This window comes from Miniopterus natalensis, chromosome 20 (genome assembly GCF_054644295.1).
Source record: "Miniopterus natalensis isolate mMinNat1 chromosome 20, mMinNat1.hap1, whole genome shotgun sequence".
NCBI classification, from domain to species: Eukaryota; Metazoa; Chordata; class Mammalia; order Chiroptera; family Miniopteridae; genus Miniopterus; species Miniopterus natalensis.
This window is the reverse complement of record NC_142100.1, coordinates 23,743,045-23,764,459: the sequence shown is the minus strand read 5'-3', so window position 1 is coordinate 23,764,459 and position 21,415 is coordinate 23,743,045. Positions and strand designations below refer to the sequence as shown.

General features: G+C 54.3%; 1 protein-coding gene across 2 annotated transcripts; it reads right to left on the bottom strand.

Moving 5' to 3' along the window:
• Positions 1-814: 814 nt before the first annotated feature.
• Positions 815-16,777, bottom strand: SLC8B1 (solute carrier family 8 member B1). Of its 2 annotated transcripts, XM_087828388.1 has the most exons (16): positions 16,692-16,777; positions 15,301-15,521; positions 11,648-11,800; positions 11,509-11,561; positions 11,302-11,359; positions 11,063-11,168; positions 10,815-10,982; positions 9,753-9,860; positions 9,020-9,082; positions 8,632-8,762; positions 7,917-8,058; positions 7,528-7,649; positions 5,742-5,895; positions 4,728-4,808; positions 4,459-4,523; positions 815-1,854 (listed from the first exon to the last, which is right to left on the bottom strand). In XM_087828388.1, exons 2-16 carry the CDS (start codon positions 15,436-15,438, stop codon positions 1,657-1,659), a joined length of 1,740 nt encoding a protein of 579 aa, XP_087684514.1. In that variant the 5' UTR covers positions 15,439-15,521; positions 16,692-16,777; the 3' UTR covers positions 815-1,656. The 2 variants fall into 2 exon arrangements, with proteins under 2 accessions (XP_087684514.1, XP_087684515.1); XM_087828389.1 differs by lacking the exons at positions 815-1,854; positions 4,459-4,523 and adding an exon at positions 3,851-4,165.
• Positions 16,778-21,415: the final 4,638 nt, after the last annotated feature.

Sequence of the window (21,415 nt, the reverse complement as noted above, 5' to 3'; positions counted from 1 at the left end):
GGGTGAGGGCTGGCACCAGGAAGGGGCGGGTCTAGGCTGGTCCCCCTAACCCTGTCCCACGGCCTCGTCAGGTTGTTCCTCAGACTTGCACGTAGGTTCAGGGAGCGGGTGTGACTCAGGGCTGAGCTCTGCGGGACCTAGGACACCATCCAGTTTAGATGCCCCCTCACCTCCCACATCATAGCCAAGTGAAACCAGGCTGAGACTCGCCCACTTGCCCTGGGTTCGGACAACCCCTTTGTGGCCGTGCCCCTCCTCGCGCCCCTCCCCCCACCCAGCCTTACTCCACACCAAGCGACAATCATTTTGTACCGACAGCGGGAACAGCCCTGTGAGGTTTTGTACATCGGTGATTTGTTACCTACAATACCCACTGTGTCTCCGGACTTCTGGCATATTAATAATAAAAGAGCCTCTGCTTTGTAAGTGTGGCTGCTGCCTCGTGATGTCTGCCAGGTGCCATTCCTGGCTTCTGGTATCGTGGGGGATGCAGGGAGGCCCCATCCATGGCCGTTCCTGACCCCGGCTCAGCCCCATCCCTAGATGTGCCCAGAAGCCAACATATCAGGCCCAAGAGCCCTGGACCAACCACACATCACCTGGCCCAGGAAAGGAAGAACTGGTTAGAGGCAGCTGTGTGTTATTTTCTGTATACTTGAAATATTTACTAACGATTTCATTGGGAAAAAGACGGCTGAATCCCTCTACTGCCGGCATAAGGCAATGGGGCAAATTCCTCGGTTGGCAGAGGGTGCTGGGGGCGGGGGTGGGGAACCATGGCCCTCCCTGGAGTTCGCAGGCGTCGGAACCCCAGCCCAGGGCTCCCCCTGAGGTAGGTTACCTCCCGTTTGCAGCTGGGAAAACCCAAGGTGCAGGGCACAGAGCTTGCCCACAGCCGGGGAGGTCCCAGAGGTCAGGTCTGTGGCAGCCATGAAGGGGGCCAGTGCCACGGGCTGACAGTTTGGAGCTACTGCGTTTAATAAAATATATTTCCGTGAAAATTTCACCTGTTTCTTTGGACTTTATTAACATGGTGACTAGAAAACTCAAAATTAGTTATGTGCCACATTCCGTTTCTGTTGGACGGTGCAGGTCTAGGACTCAGCCCATTACGGCCTGAGGCACACCAGGCCAGGCACCCTGCCCATGGGGGTCCCAGTTGCCATGACTCCCTAAACCTGGTTTTTGCAGCATTTGCGCCCTGAGGAGATGATGAAGGCAGGCACCAGGGGACACCAACGGGGAGGGGCCTGGGGCTCTGTAGCTGCCTCCAGCCCTGAACACTGCGAGTCTTCCCACAGCAGCCCCGAAGGCACCCAGGCATTCCCTTCACCCCAGCCTTGGAGAGGCCCTGGAGATAATTTAAGACGTCTCCTTTCTTCTGCTTGGGACTGTCCACCCAGTGAGCCCAGTGTCCAAAGCCCCAGGAAGGAGGCTTAGCTTTCCTCCCTGCACACAGCAGCGCCCGGGACCTCTAGCAAAGCGCCCGGCCCCATCCCGCCCACAGCGCGCTCCCCGCCGCGTGCGCCCACGCGGGTGCGGGCTCCACCGAAGGCACCTCCGTCTTCCATCCTCTTCCATCACCATCCATCTTCCAGCTCCCCGCCTGCGGGGACACCTCCCGGCCACCAGGTGGACCGGGACACATGGCTTCACTCACACACTTTTCAAGTGAATCACCCCAAATTCGGTGAGCAGGGCCACGGCGAGGAAGCTCGCGTAGAAGAGCAGCAGGCAGAAGCCGTAGCTCCTGTTCAGCTGGAAGCACTGCAGCGGGACCGAGACCAGGGAGCAGACGAGGCTGAGGCCCAGGGCGCCGGCCAGGACCCACACCAGCAGTCCGTCGGGCTCCAGCTGGGGACGGAGAGGACAAGGGAGAGGCCCGGTCACTGCAGCCAACAGCCCAACTGACGCTGGAGGGGCCGGCCAAGGCCTGCCCTGTGGGCTGCCCCACGTTCACCCCCAATTTTTTTTTCTTTTTAATCTCACCCAAGGATATTTTTCCCATTGGTTTTCAGAGAGGGTGGAAGGGGGAGACAGAGAGAAACATCGATTAGTTGCCTCCTACACACCCCCCGACCGGGGCTGGGTATCGAACCTGCAACTGAGTGAAGTGCCCTAGGCCAGAATCGAACCCGGGACCCTTCAGTCCGCGGGCCGATGCTCTAACCACTTAGCCAAACCGGCTAGGGTGACCCTCGATGTTTTAAGGCACCTGGTGTGGGCTAATTTGTCAGGGCAGCCCTAGGAAACTAATACAATATGTTAGATATACATTACATGAATTTGTTGAAAAATTCTGGAGCAAAACAGACAAGTACAAGGAAGTGAAACTGTCCCCACCCCACATCTCTTCCTTTTCGACTTAGCGCATATCTGACACTCACAGCCTCACACCTTCCCAGCCACCCCTAAGGGAGCATCCTCGCCAATCCACAGACGAGGAAACTGAGGAATCAGGAGGTGACAGAGCCCCAACATTAGTCCCGGCTCTTAACCAATACCCTGTCCTGCCTCCCCAGAGTGACACGTAGACATAGGTGTGGGCACGCAAACATATAGACGTGTACGTCACCCTGGCCAGAGTGGCTCAGTGGTTAGAGTGTCAACCGGACACCAAAGGGTCGTGGGCTTGATTTCCGGTCAAGGGCACTACCTGGGTTGCAGTTCGCTGCCCACCCGGGTCAGGGCGAGTGCTGGAGGCAACGAGGGCAGCCAGTCACGTGTCTCTCACATCTATGTTCCCTCCTCTCCCTCTCCCCCCTCCCTTCCACTTTCTCTCTCTGAAAAGCAATAGAAAAATATCCTCAGGTCAGGGTTAACAAAATGAAATAAAAAAAATAAGCTCTGTACATTAAATCTGCGAGCCGGGTTCAAGCAATTAGCGAGGGGTGAGAGCAACCTGTATTCCGCACCCAGCAGCACTCCGCGGTCCTCCCTCCTCGGCGACCTTTGCGGCGCCTGCCGTCTAATTAACAGCAGGAGCACTTTTCCTAAACTCAGCACAGGTGGTGGACTGCCAGGATGCGCATGCGCAGCGCACTCTCTCCACGGGGGGCCCACCCCAAGGCCCTATTATCTGGAACAGCCCGAGAATCGATAAAGAAAGGAATCTTTAAACCCAGGAAGAGTATAAGCAAAATTAGCAGAGCGTGTTTACCTTCGAGAAAGGCAAACTTTTCAAGCAGGAGTAAGGAAGGAGCTATTTGCTTCTGGGCGAGGCCACCGGGAGAGGCTGGCCCTCCTGCCAGCTAATTGCAAGGGAGCCCCAAGACCCAGAGGCGAGGAGGAAGGTGGAGGACTTTGTTCCCCTCAGTCCCACCACCTCGCCGCCTGGGGCATTCCGGGTGCTTTCACAAGCTGAGCCCTAAAGCCATCCTCTAGGCCACAGCCCCTCCTCAGCTTAATCTTTCCCTCATTTGGTCTCTGAATTCATGTCCTTCGGGATAGAGATGCTGGGATGGGGGGTGCAAACATACTGCCGTTTGCTGGGGGTGCCGTTTGTTTGCCGGGGGTGCCGTTTGCCCTGTGCAATATTTTAAAGTAACAAAAGTTCACCCTAGGAACCTCTATTTCTTCTCTAGAAAATCTGGACGACCTGGCCCCATGAGGCTCCTGAATCGCCCGGCATTTCCACTACCTGCCTGGCTGGGTTGGATTCCTGGCCAAGGGCGAGTATCTGGGTTGCAGGTTTGATCTCCGGCCCCTGTAGGGGCACGTGCTGGAGGCAACCAATCGATGTGTCTCTCACACTGATGTTTCTCTCTCTCTCCCCCTTCCAGTCTCTCTCTCGGGGGGGGGGGGGGGGGGGGGGGGGGGGGATCAATGGAAAAAAATATCCTCAGGTGAGAATAAAAATAAAAATGCTAATTTCCAGCCACCACCCCCTGGAATGCCTGGGTCAAGGGCTCTCTTGTGCCCCTAGGAAATTCTCAGATGCTTTCAAAGTGTGAGACCTTTGCCCCTCAATGTGTTACAGAACCTTCTCCACATCTGCTGGACTCCCCCTTCTAGGGCTGCCTTCAACAGATGGCATCTTCACTCTGCCCTTAGGCCCATCCTGTGTGGGCAGCGTTGGGGTCGTGTTCAGCTGGCCCTTACCTCATGTGTGCTTACCCAGGAAGCCTGGGGTGGAGTCATCAACCCCGTTTCACAGGTGAGGAAACTGAGGCTCAGAGATGTCCTAACTTATTCAGTCACATAGCAAGAGACTTAACTGATGGGACTGACGCCCGAATCCAGGGACTTCCTGCCCCTTCCCTCAAAGCTACATCTTACTGCTCTGCGAATTTGGAAGGAATACGTTTTGTTTTTCTTCAGCCCTACATGTAAAATATTAAAGATGTTCTACACATCAGACTCGTCACACATTTGGGCAAGTGCTCTCCCAGGAAGTCTGAAGCGCTCGGGTGTGACTGGCCTCCAGGAGGAAGGAGGAGAGAGCGGCTGGCCACTCACCTTCACCTCGGGGTGGCCCCTGGAGATCTGGAGCAGGCAGCCCAGCCCCACTCCCACCAGGACATCTGCAGCCCGGCTCAGGAAATTTGCTGGAACCACCACCCTATGACCCCAACCACAGGGCCCATTGGCATTTTTTATGATCTACCCCCCACCCCAGTCCCCCAAACCCTGAGAGTCCCCGGCCAGTTTTAGCGCCTCTAAGAAGGTGAGTGTCCAATGGGAATCTGTACTCAATCTATAAGGATCGGGCACCCCAAGAAGGATACTGAAAATGATGCCGCCAAAACAGGCGGAGAACGCCATGCGCGGGTAGCCCTGGCGGGCCAGCGTGAAGTCAGAGAAGACATCTGCGTGGAAGCGAGAGAAGGCCTTGAGCGGCGAGTGGCCGCCCCCGGGCCTCCTTCTGCACCCCTGCCTTCTTACCCACACTCATTCAGTCAACAAACACGAGCAAATGCCCCGGGGTCTGGCACCAGCTGGGAGGCTGCTATGAGAGGCCAGTGTCCCGTAAGACACGATCCCTCCTGAATTCCTTTACCCCACTCTTTCTCAGCAGAGGGGGCTTTGTGGTGTGACATGCCACCACCACGTCGGTCTGCGGCTGGCACATACGGAATCTCCATGCAAATTAGGAAAAGGTGAGTGAGAGGGGAGCTGGACTGTGGCCCCGGCGCCTTCTCTGGATGCTCTCGTGTCATACACAACCTGGTCAAGCCGACTGGGCCGCTGTGGCTAGCGAGGAATTACGTACGTATGTGTGAATGCCTACACGTGTCACACACCCATGCACACATCCTGCCTGAACTGTGGGGCGCCAGGGAGAGTCCATGCACCAGAGAGGGGGGCAGGGCTGAGCTTCTACAGAATCTCCTGGCTCAGGGGCAGTCCCAATGCCCAGCGATGGTCACTTTCAAAAGGTCAGTGGGGCCCCGGCTGGTGTGGCTCAGTTGGTTGAGCGTCAGTCCGTGTACCAAGAGGTGACCAGTTCGACTCCAGGTCAGGGCACACGCCCGGGCTGTGTGCTCGATCCCCAGTAGCGGGCATGCAGGAGGCAGCTGATCGATGGTTCTCACTCACCCTGTCTCTCTCTCCCTCTCCCTTCCTCTCTCTAAAATCAATAAAAACATATTTTTAAAAATTTAAAAAAGGTCAGTGGGCACTAAGCACACGCTGAGGGAAGTACCCTGGATGTCTCTGCCCACATGCCATTCTGGCTGGGGGAGCAAAGGGCCGGGATGTGGCTGGGCTCATTCCAAGCGCCCGACCCAGCCCTGAGTCACCTCCGATGCTGTTCCCCCAGGCCAGCAGCGTGAGTCCCAGGACAGTGTTGCTCAGCTGGAAGACCACGCCCAGGGACCGCAAGATGTTCACCACCTCGGTGGCGGCTGCGTTGATCCACAGGGCGCTGGTCAGGAAGCCCAAGACGGCAAAGATCTGGGGAGGGAACAGCGTGAGGATGGGACCCAGGCCGGTCCCCAACAGGGGCACGGTCTCAGTTCCTCGTCTGTAAATGGGGTGATAACAGTACCAATCTCATGAGGTTGTCATGAGCATAAAATGAGTTAACAGATGCCAAGAAATTAGAGCCGAGCACATAGTAAGTAACAGTCACCCCATCCCCCCAAGCTTTACCCCAGCATTAGACATGCCATACAAATGGCCTCATTGATTTATACAATATGTGGTCCTTTGTGACCATGTGTTCACCTAGCACAATGTTTGCAAGGTGCATCCCTGTGGAAGCATGTGTCAGGACTTCAAACTCGTAAGAAACACTGGTAGGAAACTACTTCTCTAAATGATCAACGTGCTGGAAATTTGATCTCCTTTGGGTTGGTACATCAATTCAGTGTTTCTAAAAATAAAACCCACAATTTTTTATCAATAAAAAATTGAAGTGTAACAATGAAAATGTAAAAAATAAAAATCTTAAGTTTTTGAAGCGAAAGTCTTTGGACAAACTGCCTAAATATTCCTTTGAGTGCTACCAGGTAAACATAATGGAAACAGACACCCTCAAAGACCAAGCAATTCCATCACTGGCATGAGATCGTTAGGGACCCAGAAGCAGCTTGGCTGGTGTAGTGGAAAAGAGCCTGGAAGGTCTTCGAGAAGATCAACACACCGTTACCATTTGACCCAGCAATTCTGCTCCTAAAAATACACCCAACAGAAACGAAAGCCTATGTCCACACAAAAAATGTTTTACAGATATTCATGGCAGCACTATTCATAATATCTCCAAAGTTGAAACAACCCAAATGTCCATCAACAGATGAATGGATACACAAAATGTGCTATAGCCATATGGTGGAATATTACTCGGCTATGAAAAAGAACTGCTTACTAATATATGCTACAACGTGGATATACTTTGAAAACATTTTGCTAATAAGTGAAAGAATCCAGCCACAAAAGACCACATATCATAGGATTTCATTTATATAAAATGTCCAGAACAGGCAAATCTGCAGAGACAGAAAGCAGATGGGCAGTGGCCAGTGGATGGAGGAAGAGGGGCGACAGGGTGTGACTGCTGGATACGGGTTTTCTTTCTGGGGTGATGAAAATGCTCTAAAATTCACAGTGGTGATGATTGTGCAACTCTGAATATACAGTTGACCCTTGAACAAGACAGGGGTTAGGGGCGCTTGACCCTGTGCAGTCGAAAATCCGTGTATAACTACAGCCAGCCCTCTGCATCCACGGATTCCCAACTGTGGATCGAGAATACAGTTGACCCTTGAATGACATGGATGTGAACTGTGTGGGTCCACTTATAAGTTCAAGGGTCAACTGTATTAAAAAATCACTGAATTGTACATTACAAATGGGTGAATTCCATGGTACTGGAATTACATCTCAATAAAATAAAGCTGTTACCAAAAAAAAAAAAAAAAAAGAGAGAGGACCTTGAGTAGGTTCAATAACCCTCAAAAGTGACTTTAAAAACCTGTCATTGCAGAAAGTGATTACTGGCCTAACTACCCCAGAGGCGCAGACAGGACATCTGTCTGGAAGACCTTGGTGTCCCCTCTCCCAGCCTGGAGACCCCAGGATTCTTACCCAGTGAAGCCTGGGGGGCTCGCTGTTAGATGTGGCAAAAAAGGTCACTGCAGCGAAACCTGTGCCCACAATCACCACTATGCCCCAGACAGGAAAGAGGCCACCAATCTCATAGACACCATCTGCAGAGGGATGAGAAAGGAGGCTGCTACTCCCCACGGCTCCAACTTGGCACCTCCTCCTGGAGGCCCCCGCAGAATGACGGAGGAGGTCTTGGAGTGAGACTCATGACTACAGGAGCCTGGGGTCCCTTATGGCACAAGCATATATTAAGTGCCTGCTGGATGTCCAGGATTCTGCCACTGGCCTTGGGCTCCTGGTGGTTGAGAAGAAAAGTCAGGAAGGTGGGGAGGAGGGACGTGGGCTGGCCTGGGGGAGGGGATACTCACAGGCCCCCGACTGCAGGGTCAGGACTAGGACCAGGGGGCTGATGACCAGGTGCAGGCAGTTGAGGGGGCGTTTCCAGTTTCTGTCCTCCTTGTCAGGGTCCACGAGGGGGACAGTGAGGAGCAGCAGGAACTCCACGGGCAGCTGGCAAGTTGGAGAAGGCGGGAAGTTGTCACCAGGGAGACCTGCGCCTGGGCTGGCTGCGCCCGGAGCTTGGTTTCTCACGAGCGTGACTATCGTTGACTGTATTAGGCTCCTACTGCTGCTGCCGTGACACTGATGGCCTCAGACCACATGGATCTGTCCCCCCCTGGCTCTGGAGGACAGAAGCTCTAAACGCAGGGTGTCGGCAGGGCTCGTTCCTTCTGGAGGCTGGAGGAATCAGTTTCCTTGTCTTCCCAGCTCCCAGGGGCCGCCTGCGTTCCTTGGCCCCATGTCACTCTAAGCTGTGCTCCTAGGGTCAAATCTCCTGAGTCTGACCCTCTGCCTCCTTCTTTCCCTATGGAGACCCTTCTGGTGACATTGGGTCCCTCTAGATAATCTGGGATAATCTTCCTACCTCAAGATCCTTCGTCACATCTGCCACATGAGGTAACATGGGGACCAGGACAGGTTATCTCATCCCGAGAGGGTCTCAGCAGAGACCTCCCGCCCCCTCGCCGAGTTAGAGAAGGTTGAGTGGCCACTGGAGCCCAGCTCCAGGGTCCCCCCTCCTACCTTGAGCACCTTAAGGGCCCTCCAGTGCACTGGCTTGCTCTTCCATTTCCTGCAATCCAGGGGGCTGAGGGCCTGGACCAGGATCTGCGCCGTGCTCTCCTGGTCGAAAAGCAGCGGCTGGTACTCTTGCCCTGGGTGGACAGGCAGGGAGGGGCAGGGGTCGGGCTGGCTCAGCCTCCAGGAAAGCCTCACCCCTCCCACCAGTGCTCCCAACCCCTGGGAGAAAACCCCCAGTGCCTGGCAGGGGCGGGTGCACCTGGCCCACAGCTCAGCCGAGGTGCAGTGAGAGGTGAGGCTGGTTTACACCCTATTCCTGGGGTCCGGAAGCTCTCCACCTGCAACCCAGCCCTGCTACTCCCACCCAGCTGGGCGCAGGCCCCGGACTCACTATAGTCGTAGCTGTTGGTAGTGGATGACACCCGATCCTCCTCTTCGGAATCTGAGAGCATCTCTGTCGGAGAAAAGGGTGTGTCCCCGGAGCCAGCCAGAGCCCACCCCCTCCCCACCCCCATTCCAGGACGGGGCCCCTCTGGGCAGCTTGTAGGGTGCAAGGGGCCAGACCCTCTGCATTTTGGATTTCTCAGCCATCACCGTGCACAATGCACGCCAAGGAATTCTTACAGGGTGAGAAAGTCAAACTCCAGAACTTTTTTTTTTAATCCTTGCCCGAGGATATTTTTCCCATTGCTTTCCAGAGAGAGTGGAAGGGGGAGAGAGGGAGGGAGTGAGCAAAACATGAATGTGAGAGACGCACCAACTGGTTGCCTCCCACACGCGCCCTGACCGGGGCCAGGGATCGAACCTGCAACCCAGGTACGTGCCCTTGACCAGAATCGAACCTGAGACCTGTCAGACCACGGGCTGACGCTCTAACCACTGAGCCAAACCGACCAGGGCTCACAGAGCATTTTCAAATGCGATGTAACCAGTACCATGGACAAAAGCAAGCGAGGGCGAGGCTCCCCCAGCAAGAGCACAAGGTGGCACTTCAGGAGAACGAGTGGTAGAAGCACAAAGAGCTGGGCGATGGCAGAAGCCTCCCGAGACATAAGGCAGCAGGGAAGGGTGCAGGGTGACAGCCTCCGCCGGGCCGCTCCTGGGGGATCGACACCGGCCCTCACCTGGCGTGGTCGGCATGGAGTAGACCAGGGATCGCCGCCGCTGCCACTGGTAGACCCAGGTGCAGACAACCACGGTGAGCACGTAGAATACGTACAGGCCCAGATAACCTACAGGTGAGGGTGCCTGCTGTCACCAAGAGGCGTCCCGCTGCAGGGCCAGGCGATAAGGGCTGCCGGGGCTGCTGCTGGTGCCGGCTCGTGGTGTCTGTGTGTCCACCCAGCCCACTATCAGGAGTAAAGTGGCCATTTCCCAGAGCCTCTGCCCCCCTCCCCTGCCTTCCTTCACCCAATCTCCCTTTCTGTCCTCCTGGCACCCTAACAAATCAGCAATCAAGACATAACGCATGACCCACGCAGTAGCCTCCAGAACCCCATGCGGGCGCTAAGCGTTGGTATCCTGCTCTGCGCCCCGGGAGCTGAGCCCGCAGACGGCAGCCCTGAGCTCTGCTGCCCGGATGTCAGCCATGGGAGGCCTGGCAGCAAACAGAAGGCAGTGGGAGAGAGTCCGGGGTGTTCCTTCCCTGCTCCCTGCCTGCCGCGGTGCCCTGGCTCTAGCAGGGCCTGTGACCCCCCGTGACTGCTGCTCATGCCGGGTGGCACCAGCTGTGGGCCTCTCGCTCTCACGAGGCTCCAGCCACCCCATTCCCCGTCCCTCCGGGAATGGAGGAAACGGCTCCCACTCTGGCAGGTCCCCGGATGCCTGTGCACCTCAGAGCACCTTGTTGGTTTCCTTAACCCTCTGCAAACTGTCCCTCCATCCATGTCACCTGAACCATCGGAATGGAAGGCGTACGCTGCTGGTAAAAGCCACAGTTAGCATCCTGGCTCCGCTGCTTGTTAACATTTGAAATTATGCAAATTCTAAGCATTGCCCCTGGTTCTGTCCTGCCCCCTTTGGTCACCCCAACCATATGTTCCCTTTATGACTCAAGCTGGCTCCAGTAGGGTCTCTGCCACTTGGAACCAAAGGAGCCCTGTGCCCTGCTGGCCACCCCCACCTGTTCCCCTGTGCCGCCCCCATCAGTCCTGGGACGACCCCTCCCGGGCCCTCTGGCTGCTCACCCAGGGCCCATGGCAGCGTGACCCGGCCGAGGTAGAGTGCAGTGAAGATCAGAAACACAGCCACCATATAGAAGATGATGTCTCTGAGGAAGGGCCTGGAGGCAGCCGTGAAGGGGCGCAGGATGGCGATGCCACCCGCCACCACAGTGGTCACCAGCACGCCTGCGCCTGGAGGAGGGGACACCAAGCTCAGCCCACCCTGCCCCTCCTCCTGCTGCCCTGCCACCCGCAGTCAGGGCCGCTCGTACCAAACAGCGCCCCGAAGGCCAGGCCGGCTGTGTGTGGGTCCGAGAAAGCCACCAAGGCGCTGAAGATATCAGGCGCACCGTTCCCGAACGCCAGGAAGGTGACACCATGGAGGAGCACGTCAAGGGGCGGTCAGTGCAGAGGCCCCAGCCTGCCCAGGCCTTTCCTGGGCCATGTGCTGCCATCTCGTGTCCCAGCTGTCGTCCCCCCCCCCGGGTGCAGGATCCCAGCGAAAGGATACTGCCACATTGTGGGAAAGCCTGAGCGTGGTGGAAATAGCTGACAAATTAGGGCAGAAACTGCGGAGAGAAAGCAAACGGTGAGGACACCACAGTGAGGGCCCCCCTGCTCCCACCCTTCCCTCCAACCTGGTGTCACCCAAATGTCAACCTCCCAAGACCCCATCTGCCCATCTAGAAGCCGGATGGGAACCCAAGGCCAAACTCACAACTTCTCCGCAGTGACTCCCAGAATCAGAAACAGGTAAAGCAGCCAACAAGCCTGGGTGGGGGCCGGAGAGGGAGGGAGCGTTAAGGCCAGGCTGGGTCACCAGGCCTGCCCACCAGCTCCCCGAGGCAGGGGCTCACGTAGAGGGTGATGGCCAGAGGGAGGAGGCTGGGGGGGAAGTGGCAGAAGATGCCGTCCAGGTAGTCCAGGTAGCCGCCCCCGCTGCGGCAGTCAGGGTTGGTCCGGATGAAGTCACAGCGGTCAGAAGCGTTCAGGGCACACACATGACGACACTGCAGGAAGGAAAGGAAAGGAAAGGAGGGGGGTACCTCAGGGGCCAGTGCTCTACCACTGAGCCACACCGGCCACGCCTCGGTGTGTTTTTAACAGCAGCATGGTATTTCATTCTCAGAGATAACATTTCCCTACTGGTGGCACTTGGGTGCGACTGATTTTCCAATAGCACCAACAATGAACATCCTTGCACGTGACTCAGAGCACACATTAGTCAGAGAGAATTCTAGAAGTGAAAGTGCGGAGTCAGAGCAGATCCAGGCCGGGTTCCTCCAGAGGCAACCAGAGACAAGGAGCCGCGGGCAGACCCCACCGCAGGCCGCTCCGCAGACACCGCGCTCTCAGGGGCCGAGGGTCCGCGGCAACCGGCGCCCAGCTAGTCCAGCAGCGCAGTTTCCCCCAGCGGCATGTGCTCACCCTGTGTCTCCGTGTCACCTTTAGGTAATTCTTGCAGTATTTCAAAGTTTTTCATTAACACTGGAGAGTGCAGTACAAAGTTAACTTCTATGTGCACCGAGAAGCCAAAACATTCACGTGACTCGCTTTCCTGCGGAGGGGTAAGCATCTCGAACACAGGGCTTTTGCCAAAACGCCCTCCCCAAAGCTGGACTGACACCCACCCCACCAGAAATGGGAAATGGGTGCAGCTACACGCTGGCCGCCAAGATCTAGTTCAGGCCAAGGTGGCAGAAACCTTCTGGTTCAGTTTCAAGCCCCCGATTACTAGTGGAGTCAAGTGCTCTTTTCGCGTGTTAATGGCCATTTGCATCCCTTCTTTGAACGGCTGGTTTTTTTCAGTGGGAATGTTTGTTCTCTCTCACTGGCTTGGAGTAGCTCTCTGTCTAATGGACTTTAGTCCATTGTCAGGATCTTGCCATTCATTTGCTTAGGCAAATGCCCTCGGCCTTGTGGGGGAGAGAAACGAGGTTCTAAGGAAAGGACCCTTCCAGGGTGATCAGGTCCTAAATTCCTAGCTGGGCGGGTCATGGTGGGCAGTCAGCCTCAGGCACATGACTCCTTGGATGGAGGGTGGTGATGGCTGCCCAACAGTGTGAATGCATTTGATGCGCTGAGCTCTCCATGTAAAAATGGTGAAGATGGTGAATTTCAGGTTATGTGTATTTTACCATAAATTTTTAAAAAAGCTTTGCCAATCACAGTTCCACCTCCTCCACAAGCCCTCTCTGAACTCCTACCAACACCAAACTGGAAGCGAGATTTCTTGCATCCGACCCTCTGGCCCTCTCCCCTGGTTCTCTGCTGATTCTGCCCGGTACCCGACTCCTTTCCCCCCAGTTAATCCACATCTTAGTTCCCAGGATGCCTTCCCTGACCACCCCCAGTCTAGGTCAGATGCCCACTATAAGCTCTCACCACCCCAGGACTTTGAAATCCCCCATAGGATTACAGACTATGTTTAATATCTGCCTCCCCACCAAAGTCTCGCGCAGTGCCGGGCACACAGTAGGTCCTCATAACTGTTCTGCCACATGCTGTGCTGGGCACCATCTCACTCAATCTCCATAACAGACCTAGGAGGTTGATACAGTTGTTTCCACTTCACAGATGAGAAAACTGAGGCCGTCCCTGACAGCCCCCCAGCTCGTTCCATCACATCCTGTTCTGTTTTCTATTTCCTCCCGCCAAGTGAAATTATCCTGTGGGTTTGTGAACTTACTTCTCATTTGTGTCCCCCCACTAGAGAAAAGCTCCATGAGGGCAGGGACCATGTCTATCTGCTCCCTCCTCTACCTCCAGCGTGTGGCACATTTCACGGCACATAGTAGGTGCTCAATCAATATTTGTTGAATGGATGACTACTCAGAAAGGATCTAGGTGAGGAGCAGATGGTCTTTCCCAGCCTGCAGGCTCCCTGGAGGCAGCTCTTCCTGGGAGGTGGCAGACTACAGGGCAAGGGTGTGCATTCAGCTTGAGGCGGCCATGAGTTCAAACCCTGATCCTGACCCTTCCCTTGCAGCCAGCTTCTCCCCCCTGAACCTGTGTCATCTACAGCACAGACATAATCAGATCCATTTCTCGGGGCCTGGGGGAGGGTTTGGTGAGCCTGGCACTGTGCTCGGTAACTCAGAGATAATCTTGCACAAACTACAGTTAACCTCTGCTTTCCTGCCCCCCAACGAGCACACCCCAAGAGGCATCGGTCAGTTTTATAAACCCAGTAACCACAAACCACTTGCCCATCTGTAAACTGGCGCAATTACCTGCTCTACTGCCTCAGAGGGTGGCATGAGAGCACTGCAGCCCCACAAAGCTGGTGTGGGCGCTAGGCACCCTGAGGCCGTTGGTACAGGTGGGGAGGAACGTTATTTCATTCTCTCGCTGAGGCAAATACAAGGCAGAACTCCAGCCCCTGCAGCTGGAGGGGACCCCGGGGGCATCTTGAGCAGTCCCCTGCCTTCAGTCATTCACTCCAGATCCACTGCAACCTCTCCTCCCCTTACAGACCTCAGGATGAAATGAGGCAAGCTCTCAGTGGCCCACACCCTCCTCGCCTTGACAGGAGGCCCGGTTGCTCCTCTCCCGAGGGACCCCATTGCTTCTTGCTTAGTGCATCCAAGTCAACGCCGCTACCATCCCCCCAGTGGCTGAGGCCAGGAATTGGAAGCCATCCTTGAGTCCGCTTTCTCCCACCACCACGCCCCTCCATCTAGCCCATCAGTATATCCCACTCACTGTGCCTCTAACATGTATCCCAAATCTTACTACTTCTTTCCTCCCTCCCAGGCCCACCATTGCTCACCTGGATAGCTGCAGGAGCCTCCCCACTGATCCTCTTGCTGCCCCTCTCACCCCTCTCAGCCCCATTCTCCCCGGAGAAGCCGGAGAGATCCCTTGCAGAAATAAATCTGATTTCAACATCCCTCTGCTTAAAACCCTCCATTGGCTCTCCACTATCATAAAACAAATCTAACCTCCTTGCCTCAGCATGTAAGGCCTTTTATAATCTGTCCACCACTACCTCTCCATCCTTATTTGCTAACTCTCTTCCCCTTACTCTGTTCCAGCCATTCTGGCTTCCCCACTGCAACAGGTACACACTAAGGTTGTTCTTGCACAAGGGCTTTTGCATTTGCTATTTTCTTCTGCCTGGAATGCTCTACCCCAGATATCTGTACAAGCGGCTTCTTTCCTTCATTCAGGGCTTAGCCCAAAGGTCACTTCCTCATAGAAACCATCTGTGACCACCCAATCTGAAACAGTTGTAAATGTACCCTCCCCCTTACAACCCCACTGCCCCAATTTTGATTCATCCTATTATTTGCAGCATCTGACCACCTGAACTTGGCTTGTTTACTTCTTTAACTGACTTCCCAGGAGACTGTTAGCTCCGCTAGGGCACGGATTTTTGTCTCATATTGTTCCCTGGTACATCCCAGGGATCGGCTTAGTGCCTGGCACATAGTAGGAGCTCAACAAATATTTGCTGACTGGATGTATACACCCCCACCTGATACCAGCTTCCCATCTGGATACTCACGTCTACCACGGGGGTCTGGTTCACACCTGAGGCTGGAAACAGGGGGCTGGTGTGGGCCCCTGCAGATGGGCTGCTGGCCCCGGACACAGTCTCCACCATCAGCAGCACCCAGAGCAGATCCAGTCGCCTGCCGGCCATCAGCCCCCAGGGGGCCTGGCCTTCACTCTTTGCTTCCCTTCTGTGTGTTTCAGTCCCAAATGGCTGGCAGCTCCAGCCGCCTACTGGTTGGTGGTGAGAAGGAGGGACAGTGTCACTCAAGATCCCAAGACCCAGCAGGAAGGGCCTGAAAACTTTTCAGTTGAGGAACTGCCCTTCCCCTCCCCCCACCAAAGGAAAACCAATGCAGAAACTGACATTCTGGATGGAGGTTGCTGGAGGGACCCAGGCCACTCACCCACCGGGCTCATTCAGCAAACAGATCAGATATGCCCTTCTTCCTGTGTCCCCAGTAATGTCTCCATGGAAACCTATGACCCTCCCGGCCAAAATCAGATTACGGAGGCTGGAAGGGACTAACCCGAGATTCAGAATCCTGAGGTTGCTGCCTCCAGGGGCCCCTGGGCTAGATAAATACAGGAAGTGGGCTGTGGTGAGGCCGCTGCAAGTCCTCAGAACAAAGAAGACATATTTTTGGGAATGGACCTGGCTTCTAGGCCACCAGTTGGAGACTTACTAAGCAATGCTGTTGTTCTATGTCTTACGATGAGTCAAGCACTTATCACTGCTGACCTCATTTAATCCCCACAACTCGCCTAGAGGGAGCACTGCTATTGCTCCCATCCTACAGATGAGCAAGCTGGGGCACAGAGCCAGGCGGGTGCCTCACAGCCACAGCACCTTGCCTCCCTCATCCAGTTCTCAGACCAATTCCGAAGAGGTTACTGTGCCCGCCCCTTTTACAGAGGAGGGAGCTGGGCTGGGAGGAGTTCCTTAATCTGCCTGAGGTCACACAGCTAGGAGGTCACTAAGCCCGGCCCAGAGGGAAGTGAATGGTTCAGTCACACAACCTGTTAACAGATCTCCACTGACTCTGCCTTTTCCCTCAACACCAGGGCAAAAACGACTCCACTTTTCTTCCAAAGAAATCACACTGGAAAAAAAAAAAATCTTTGGCACACCCATTTTCTACTTTTGGCTCCTCCACACGTCTGTAGACGAGCAGGTTTTATTTTTGCCCTCAAGAAAAACACGGCCCAGAAAACAACGTTGTAGTTTTTTTGTAACCCTTTGCACAGACCTTTCTCTACGTCCCGGCTGGGGCAGGAGGAGCGAAAAGGCGGGGGGACGGGGGGGGGCAAGGGGTGCGGGGCGGGGGGAGGGGTGCGGGGCGGGGGGGGGGGTGCGAAGGCGAGAGAAGGGTGCAGAAGCGCTCCTCCCAGCACTTTCCTCACCTGTTGACTCCAACCTCCTTTGTTGTCCCGAACGTCACTTGTCACCGACTTGGAAGCGCTGACCCGCAACCAGACACTCCAGGTTTCCGATATTGGGGGGCTCACTTCACCTCTCTGAGCCTCTGAGCCTTCCGTAAAATGGAGACAAATGCTGGCCCATCAGCGCACACTGTAAGGACTCAATAAATGCGCGCGCCTTTGGTGGCCCCAACTTGAGGATCAGCCCGCGCCTCCGGGCTGCGGGTCGCGGATTTCTTGGGCTCCTTCACAAGGGGGCACTTACTGGGCGCCTGCGGTGCGCCCATCCGGTGCCAGGCGCCGGGCGCTCGGAAGTTCTGCAGACGGAATAGGAAAGGCGCGGGGGCAGAGCGCCGGGCAGCGCCCACCTCCGCGGCTGCACTTTCTGGACGCGAGGTCCCGGGCACGTCGACGCGCTGTTTCCCGATCCCGACGGAGGCTGGGAAGTTGCGCTCTGAGTGCGGGGGTCTTCCCGCGGCGCCCCGGCGGGCGGGCGAGGCTCCTCTTACCTCGTGCGGGGCCTCGGACCCGTAACCTCCGACCCTCGACCTCTCCGGGTCTCGCGGCCTTCCCAGTCCCCGCCCGCGGGCCGGTGCCGCCCAGCTTCCACCCCCACAGCGCCCGCCCCCGCAGCGGGGTCTGGGGCTGGTCCCGGAGCTAGTGTCCGGCCCGCCCCGCTCCGGCCCCGCCCCTTATACCCTCGCGGCCCGAGGACACGCCCCTCTAGGGCTCGCCCCGCCCCTTCCCTTAAAGGCGCAGGCTCCCGGGGAGGCACCCAGGGTCTAACTCGTTGCCAGTCTCCCCTGAGCTCTCTGCCCGTCGGTTCTGCTTTCGTCGCTAAAGCAGAAGCGGAGTTGAAACCAGGTGGGACAGCAGGAGGCTGGAGAGGGGAAGTTAAAGGGTGAAACTGAGGGGTTCTATTCCCGAGGGCGGGGTAGGCAAGAAGATGCCAAAATGCTTCTGGTAATGGATGGTGATGAGGAATAATGGAGATGGTCCCAGGTGGGGAGGGCCCTGGCTTCTCCACAAATATTCCAGCTGCCCTGAAATGCTTCTATTTGAGAAAACCCTAATTGGGTTGAGCATCAATTTTTGTTTTGTTTTGTTAACCTTCACCCAAGGATATTTTCCTCCACTGATTTTTAGAGAGTGGAAGGGAGGGAGGAGGGAGAGAGAGAGGGAGAGATTAGTTGCCCAGGGATTAAACCTGCAACCCAGGTATGTGCACTTGACCAGGAATTGAACCTGAAACCCTTCAGTGTGCCCTCGGACGCTCTAACCACTGAGCGACACCAGCCCAGGGCTTGTAGCATTGCTTTTAAGAGAGGAAGGCAAATAGGCCAAGACAGGGGAATTAGTGATCTACTCGTCCTGGCTGGTAACAGTCTTCCTCCCCAGTTTCCCAGCCTCCTGGGGAAGTTCTGGTCATCTCTGTCTTTCCTGCCTTGGGGACAGCACATATCTTTCCTGGTCTGGGGACAGCACGTGGGCTGGAACAGGCGTGATGAGGCTGGGAGCCAGTGTCTCCTCCCAGGTGGCCCCTCCAGTCCCGCACTCGCCTCCACAATTGGCACACGTCTAATCCCACGACCTCTAAGTCTCCCTGCTTCCCCACCTGCGGACCCAGGCCCAGCTCTGAGCCTGGCCTCTGAGGCCCTCCACCTTCCAGCCCTAGCGCCCCTCCTCTTTTACCCCCACCTCCATACCCCCCTGCCCTGGCCCTGGAAGTGCTCCCCATTCTCTGAACACCCCGCTACTTACACACGGCCACACCTCTTCTCCTTCTGAGTCCTCTGCCCGGGTGACACAAAGGAGTCCCCTTCACCGTTGTGGTCCTGCAATCACTAGAAAGATAAGGCCGAGTGAGCACCCAGTTCAGGAGGCACAGGGCCGGGACGTGGGCAGCAGCTCCTGGAATCATGCAGGTACCTGGGGAAAGCGTGAGAGGAAATAGTAAGGAGTGAGGGGGAACTTGGAAGAGTAAAGAGAGAGCGTCAGAACTTTCAGTCTTAGCCCAAGAGGCCCAGAGATTTGGAAGGTTCCTTAAGATGCACGAGTCTCAACTGCAACCAATACAAGTTCCCTCCTGGCTCCAGCAGCCCTGAGCACAAGGCCTGTAGTTACACTCCCCCAGGGATGGGTGCTCATCACCTCCCATGGCAGCCCAACTGCCAGTGGACAGTACCAGTTGCGAGGATGTCTTTCTTTTTCTTTCTTTCTTTTTTTAATTTTTAAAATTTTATTTATTGATTTTAGAGAGAGAGAGGAAGGAAGAGAGAGAGAACCATCAATTTGTTGTTCCATTTATTTATACATTCATTGGTTGCTTCTTGTATGTGCCCTGACTGGGGATCAAACCCACAACCTTGGCATATCGGGACGATGCTCCCACCAGCTGAGCTACCTGGCCAGGGTGCAAGGACGTGTTTCCATTGACATTGCCAGAAGGAGCCTCCAAGGGGCTAATCCTTCTAGAAAGTGACTTGGCAATTGACAAATGTCAACCTTAAGAGCTTCAAAAGCACATGAGCCTTCTGCGCCACCGATATTGCTCCTGGAGCTTTCCTGTAGTAAAAGATTTGGACAATGCTCTCAGCACAGGGATGTTTTACCACAGTGGCAACAGTTGAAAATGCCCTAAATGTCCAGTAATGGCCTTGCCATGGTTGCCATGAACAGAATTGTTCAATCTATTTTGATGAGACTCTTAGAGCACCTCCCTGTGGGGTCCCCCCACATGTAGTGGATACGAATTAGGTCTTTGGATTGGCCAGATCCAGGCCCCCAAATTGAGTTTGTCCCTGGGGGAAGTCACCTCTCGGACTCTGGTTTTCTATCTTTACAATGGGGTTAAGATTCCATGGATCGCTCAGGGTAGCTGTGAAGTTTAAATGAGGAAATGCACGTCAGGTGCATGTCAGATATCTTGTCTATAACAGAATTGCTCAGTGGTCTCAGGAAGCACACCTGGGTGACTGGTCACACCTGAGCCACTCGATGGCCACAGGGGGTCATGTGACCCACATAGGAAGGGTCAAAGGTTGAGCACTGGGGCAATGCTGTCACAGTGTCGTCGTTAATTATAGTCACTGTGCTGTACATTAGAGCTCCAGCATTTATTCACTCTGCATAACTGAAACTTTGTACCCTTTGACCAACATCTCCCCATTTCCCCTCCCCTCAGCCCTTGGAAACCACCAATCTACTCCCTATTTCTATGAGTTTGACTATTTTAGGTTCTACATTTAAGTGAGATCATGCAACATTTGTCCTTCTGTGTGTCTGGCTTATTTCACTTAGCACAGTGTCCCCCAGGTTCATCCATATTGTTGCAAATGGCAGGATTTCCTTCTTTTTAAAGGCTGAATAATGTTCCATTGCATATTTGCACCACGTATTCTTTATCCATCACCCTTCAGTGGGCACTTAGGTTTTCCGATACCTTGGCTGTTGTGAATAACACTGTAATGATCATGGGAGGGCAAGTATCTCTTCCAGATCCTGTTTTCATTTCCTTTGGATATAGACCTAGAAGTGGAATTGCTGGAGCCTATGGCAGTTCTACTGTTAATTTTCTGAGGACCCTCCATACTGTTTTCCACAGTAGCTGTGCCAATTTACATTCCCACCAACAGTGCACAATGGTTCCCTTTTCTCCACATCCTGGCTAGCACTTATCTTTGTTTGTTTGTTTGGTAATAGCCATCCTAACAGGTGTGAGGGGACATCTCAAGATTTTCATTAGCATTTCTGGAAAGGGTGTTACATCCTGGGCGCTGGGACTGCCTGGCCGGCCACTGCCACCAGCTGATTGTATTTGGATTTGCCTCAAGGGCCCCTCAGATGACAACCTGTCCTCCGTGACTCCCCAGATTCCCTAACCCATTTGTCAGTTGTTCTTTCATGATGTTTTGGACATGAAAAAAGTTAAAGGGAATTTTATATAGTCAAATGTATCCATTTTTTTATTGTATCTGGATTTTGAGTCATAATTAGAAAGCCCTTTCCCATAGATCTTATGGAGGAATTCACCCATATTTTCTTCAAGCTCTGCAGTTTCATTTTTACATTTAGAGTCTCCTCATTTAAAAGTGTATTCTTGTGTATGGTGTGAGGAGTGGATCCTGCATCAAAAGAAAAGGAGAGAATTTGGGGGACAGTTGGAAAAATTGGAATAAAACCCTATACTAGATAATAGTATTAAATGCATGGTAAATTTCCTGACTATACAAGGGTATATTGCGCTTACGTAGGATGATGTCTGTTTTCTTATGAGATACTGTACATCTGCTGCATTTAGGGTTGACCCGTCACAGTGCCTTCAGTTAGCTCTCAAATGGTTCAGCAAAATATATTCAGGGTACCCCCCCAAATCTATACACACTGAATGATTATGTTTGTTAACATACAGTTCATTTTCAAAATAGTGAGTTACCAACTGTTAAAATGTGTATACTATTTTTTGGAATATATATATATATATATATATATGTATATACACACACATAAAAAGAAATTGATGAAATGTAAGAAAATATTAGCAATTGATGGCAGGCCCATGGGTACTTACTCTCCTCCTTGCAACTTTGCTCGAGGTTTGAACATTTGAAAGCTAAAAAGTTGGGGGGAAAGTATGCTCAGCAGGGTTTCCCTAGGAGGACAGGGGTGCTGGGCTCTTTAAGAAGGGCCCCGCCCCTTCCGTCCAC

Bases quoted from the DNA above. Each gene is read 5' to 3' on its own strand.
- SLC8B1 (XM_087828388.1), bottom strand. From the start codon at position 15,438: ATGGCCGGCAGGCGACTGGATCTGCTCTGGGTGCTGCTGATGGTGGAG. The intron at 11,360-11,508 runs GTGAGTTTGGCC...TTCTCTCCGCAG, and splicing joins GGAGTCACTGCGGAGAAGTT to TTTCTGCCCTAATTTGTCAG. The intron at 9,861-10,814 runs GTGAGCAGCCAG...CCTCACCTGTAG, and splicing joins CACGCTGCCATGGGCCCTGG to GTTATCTGGGCCTGTACGTA.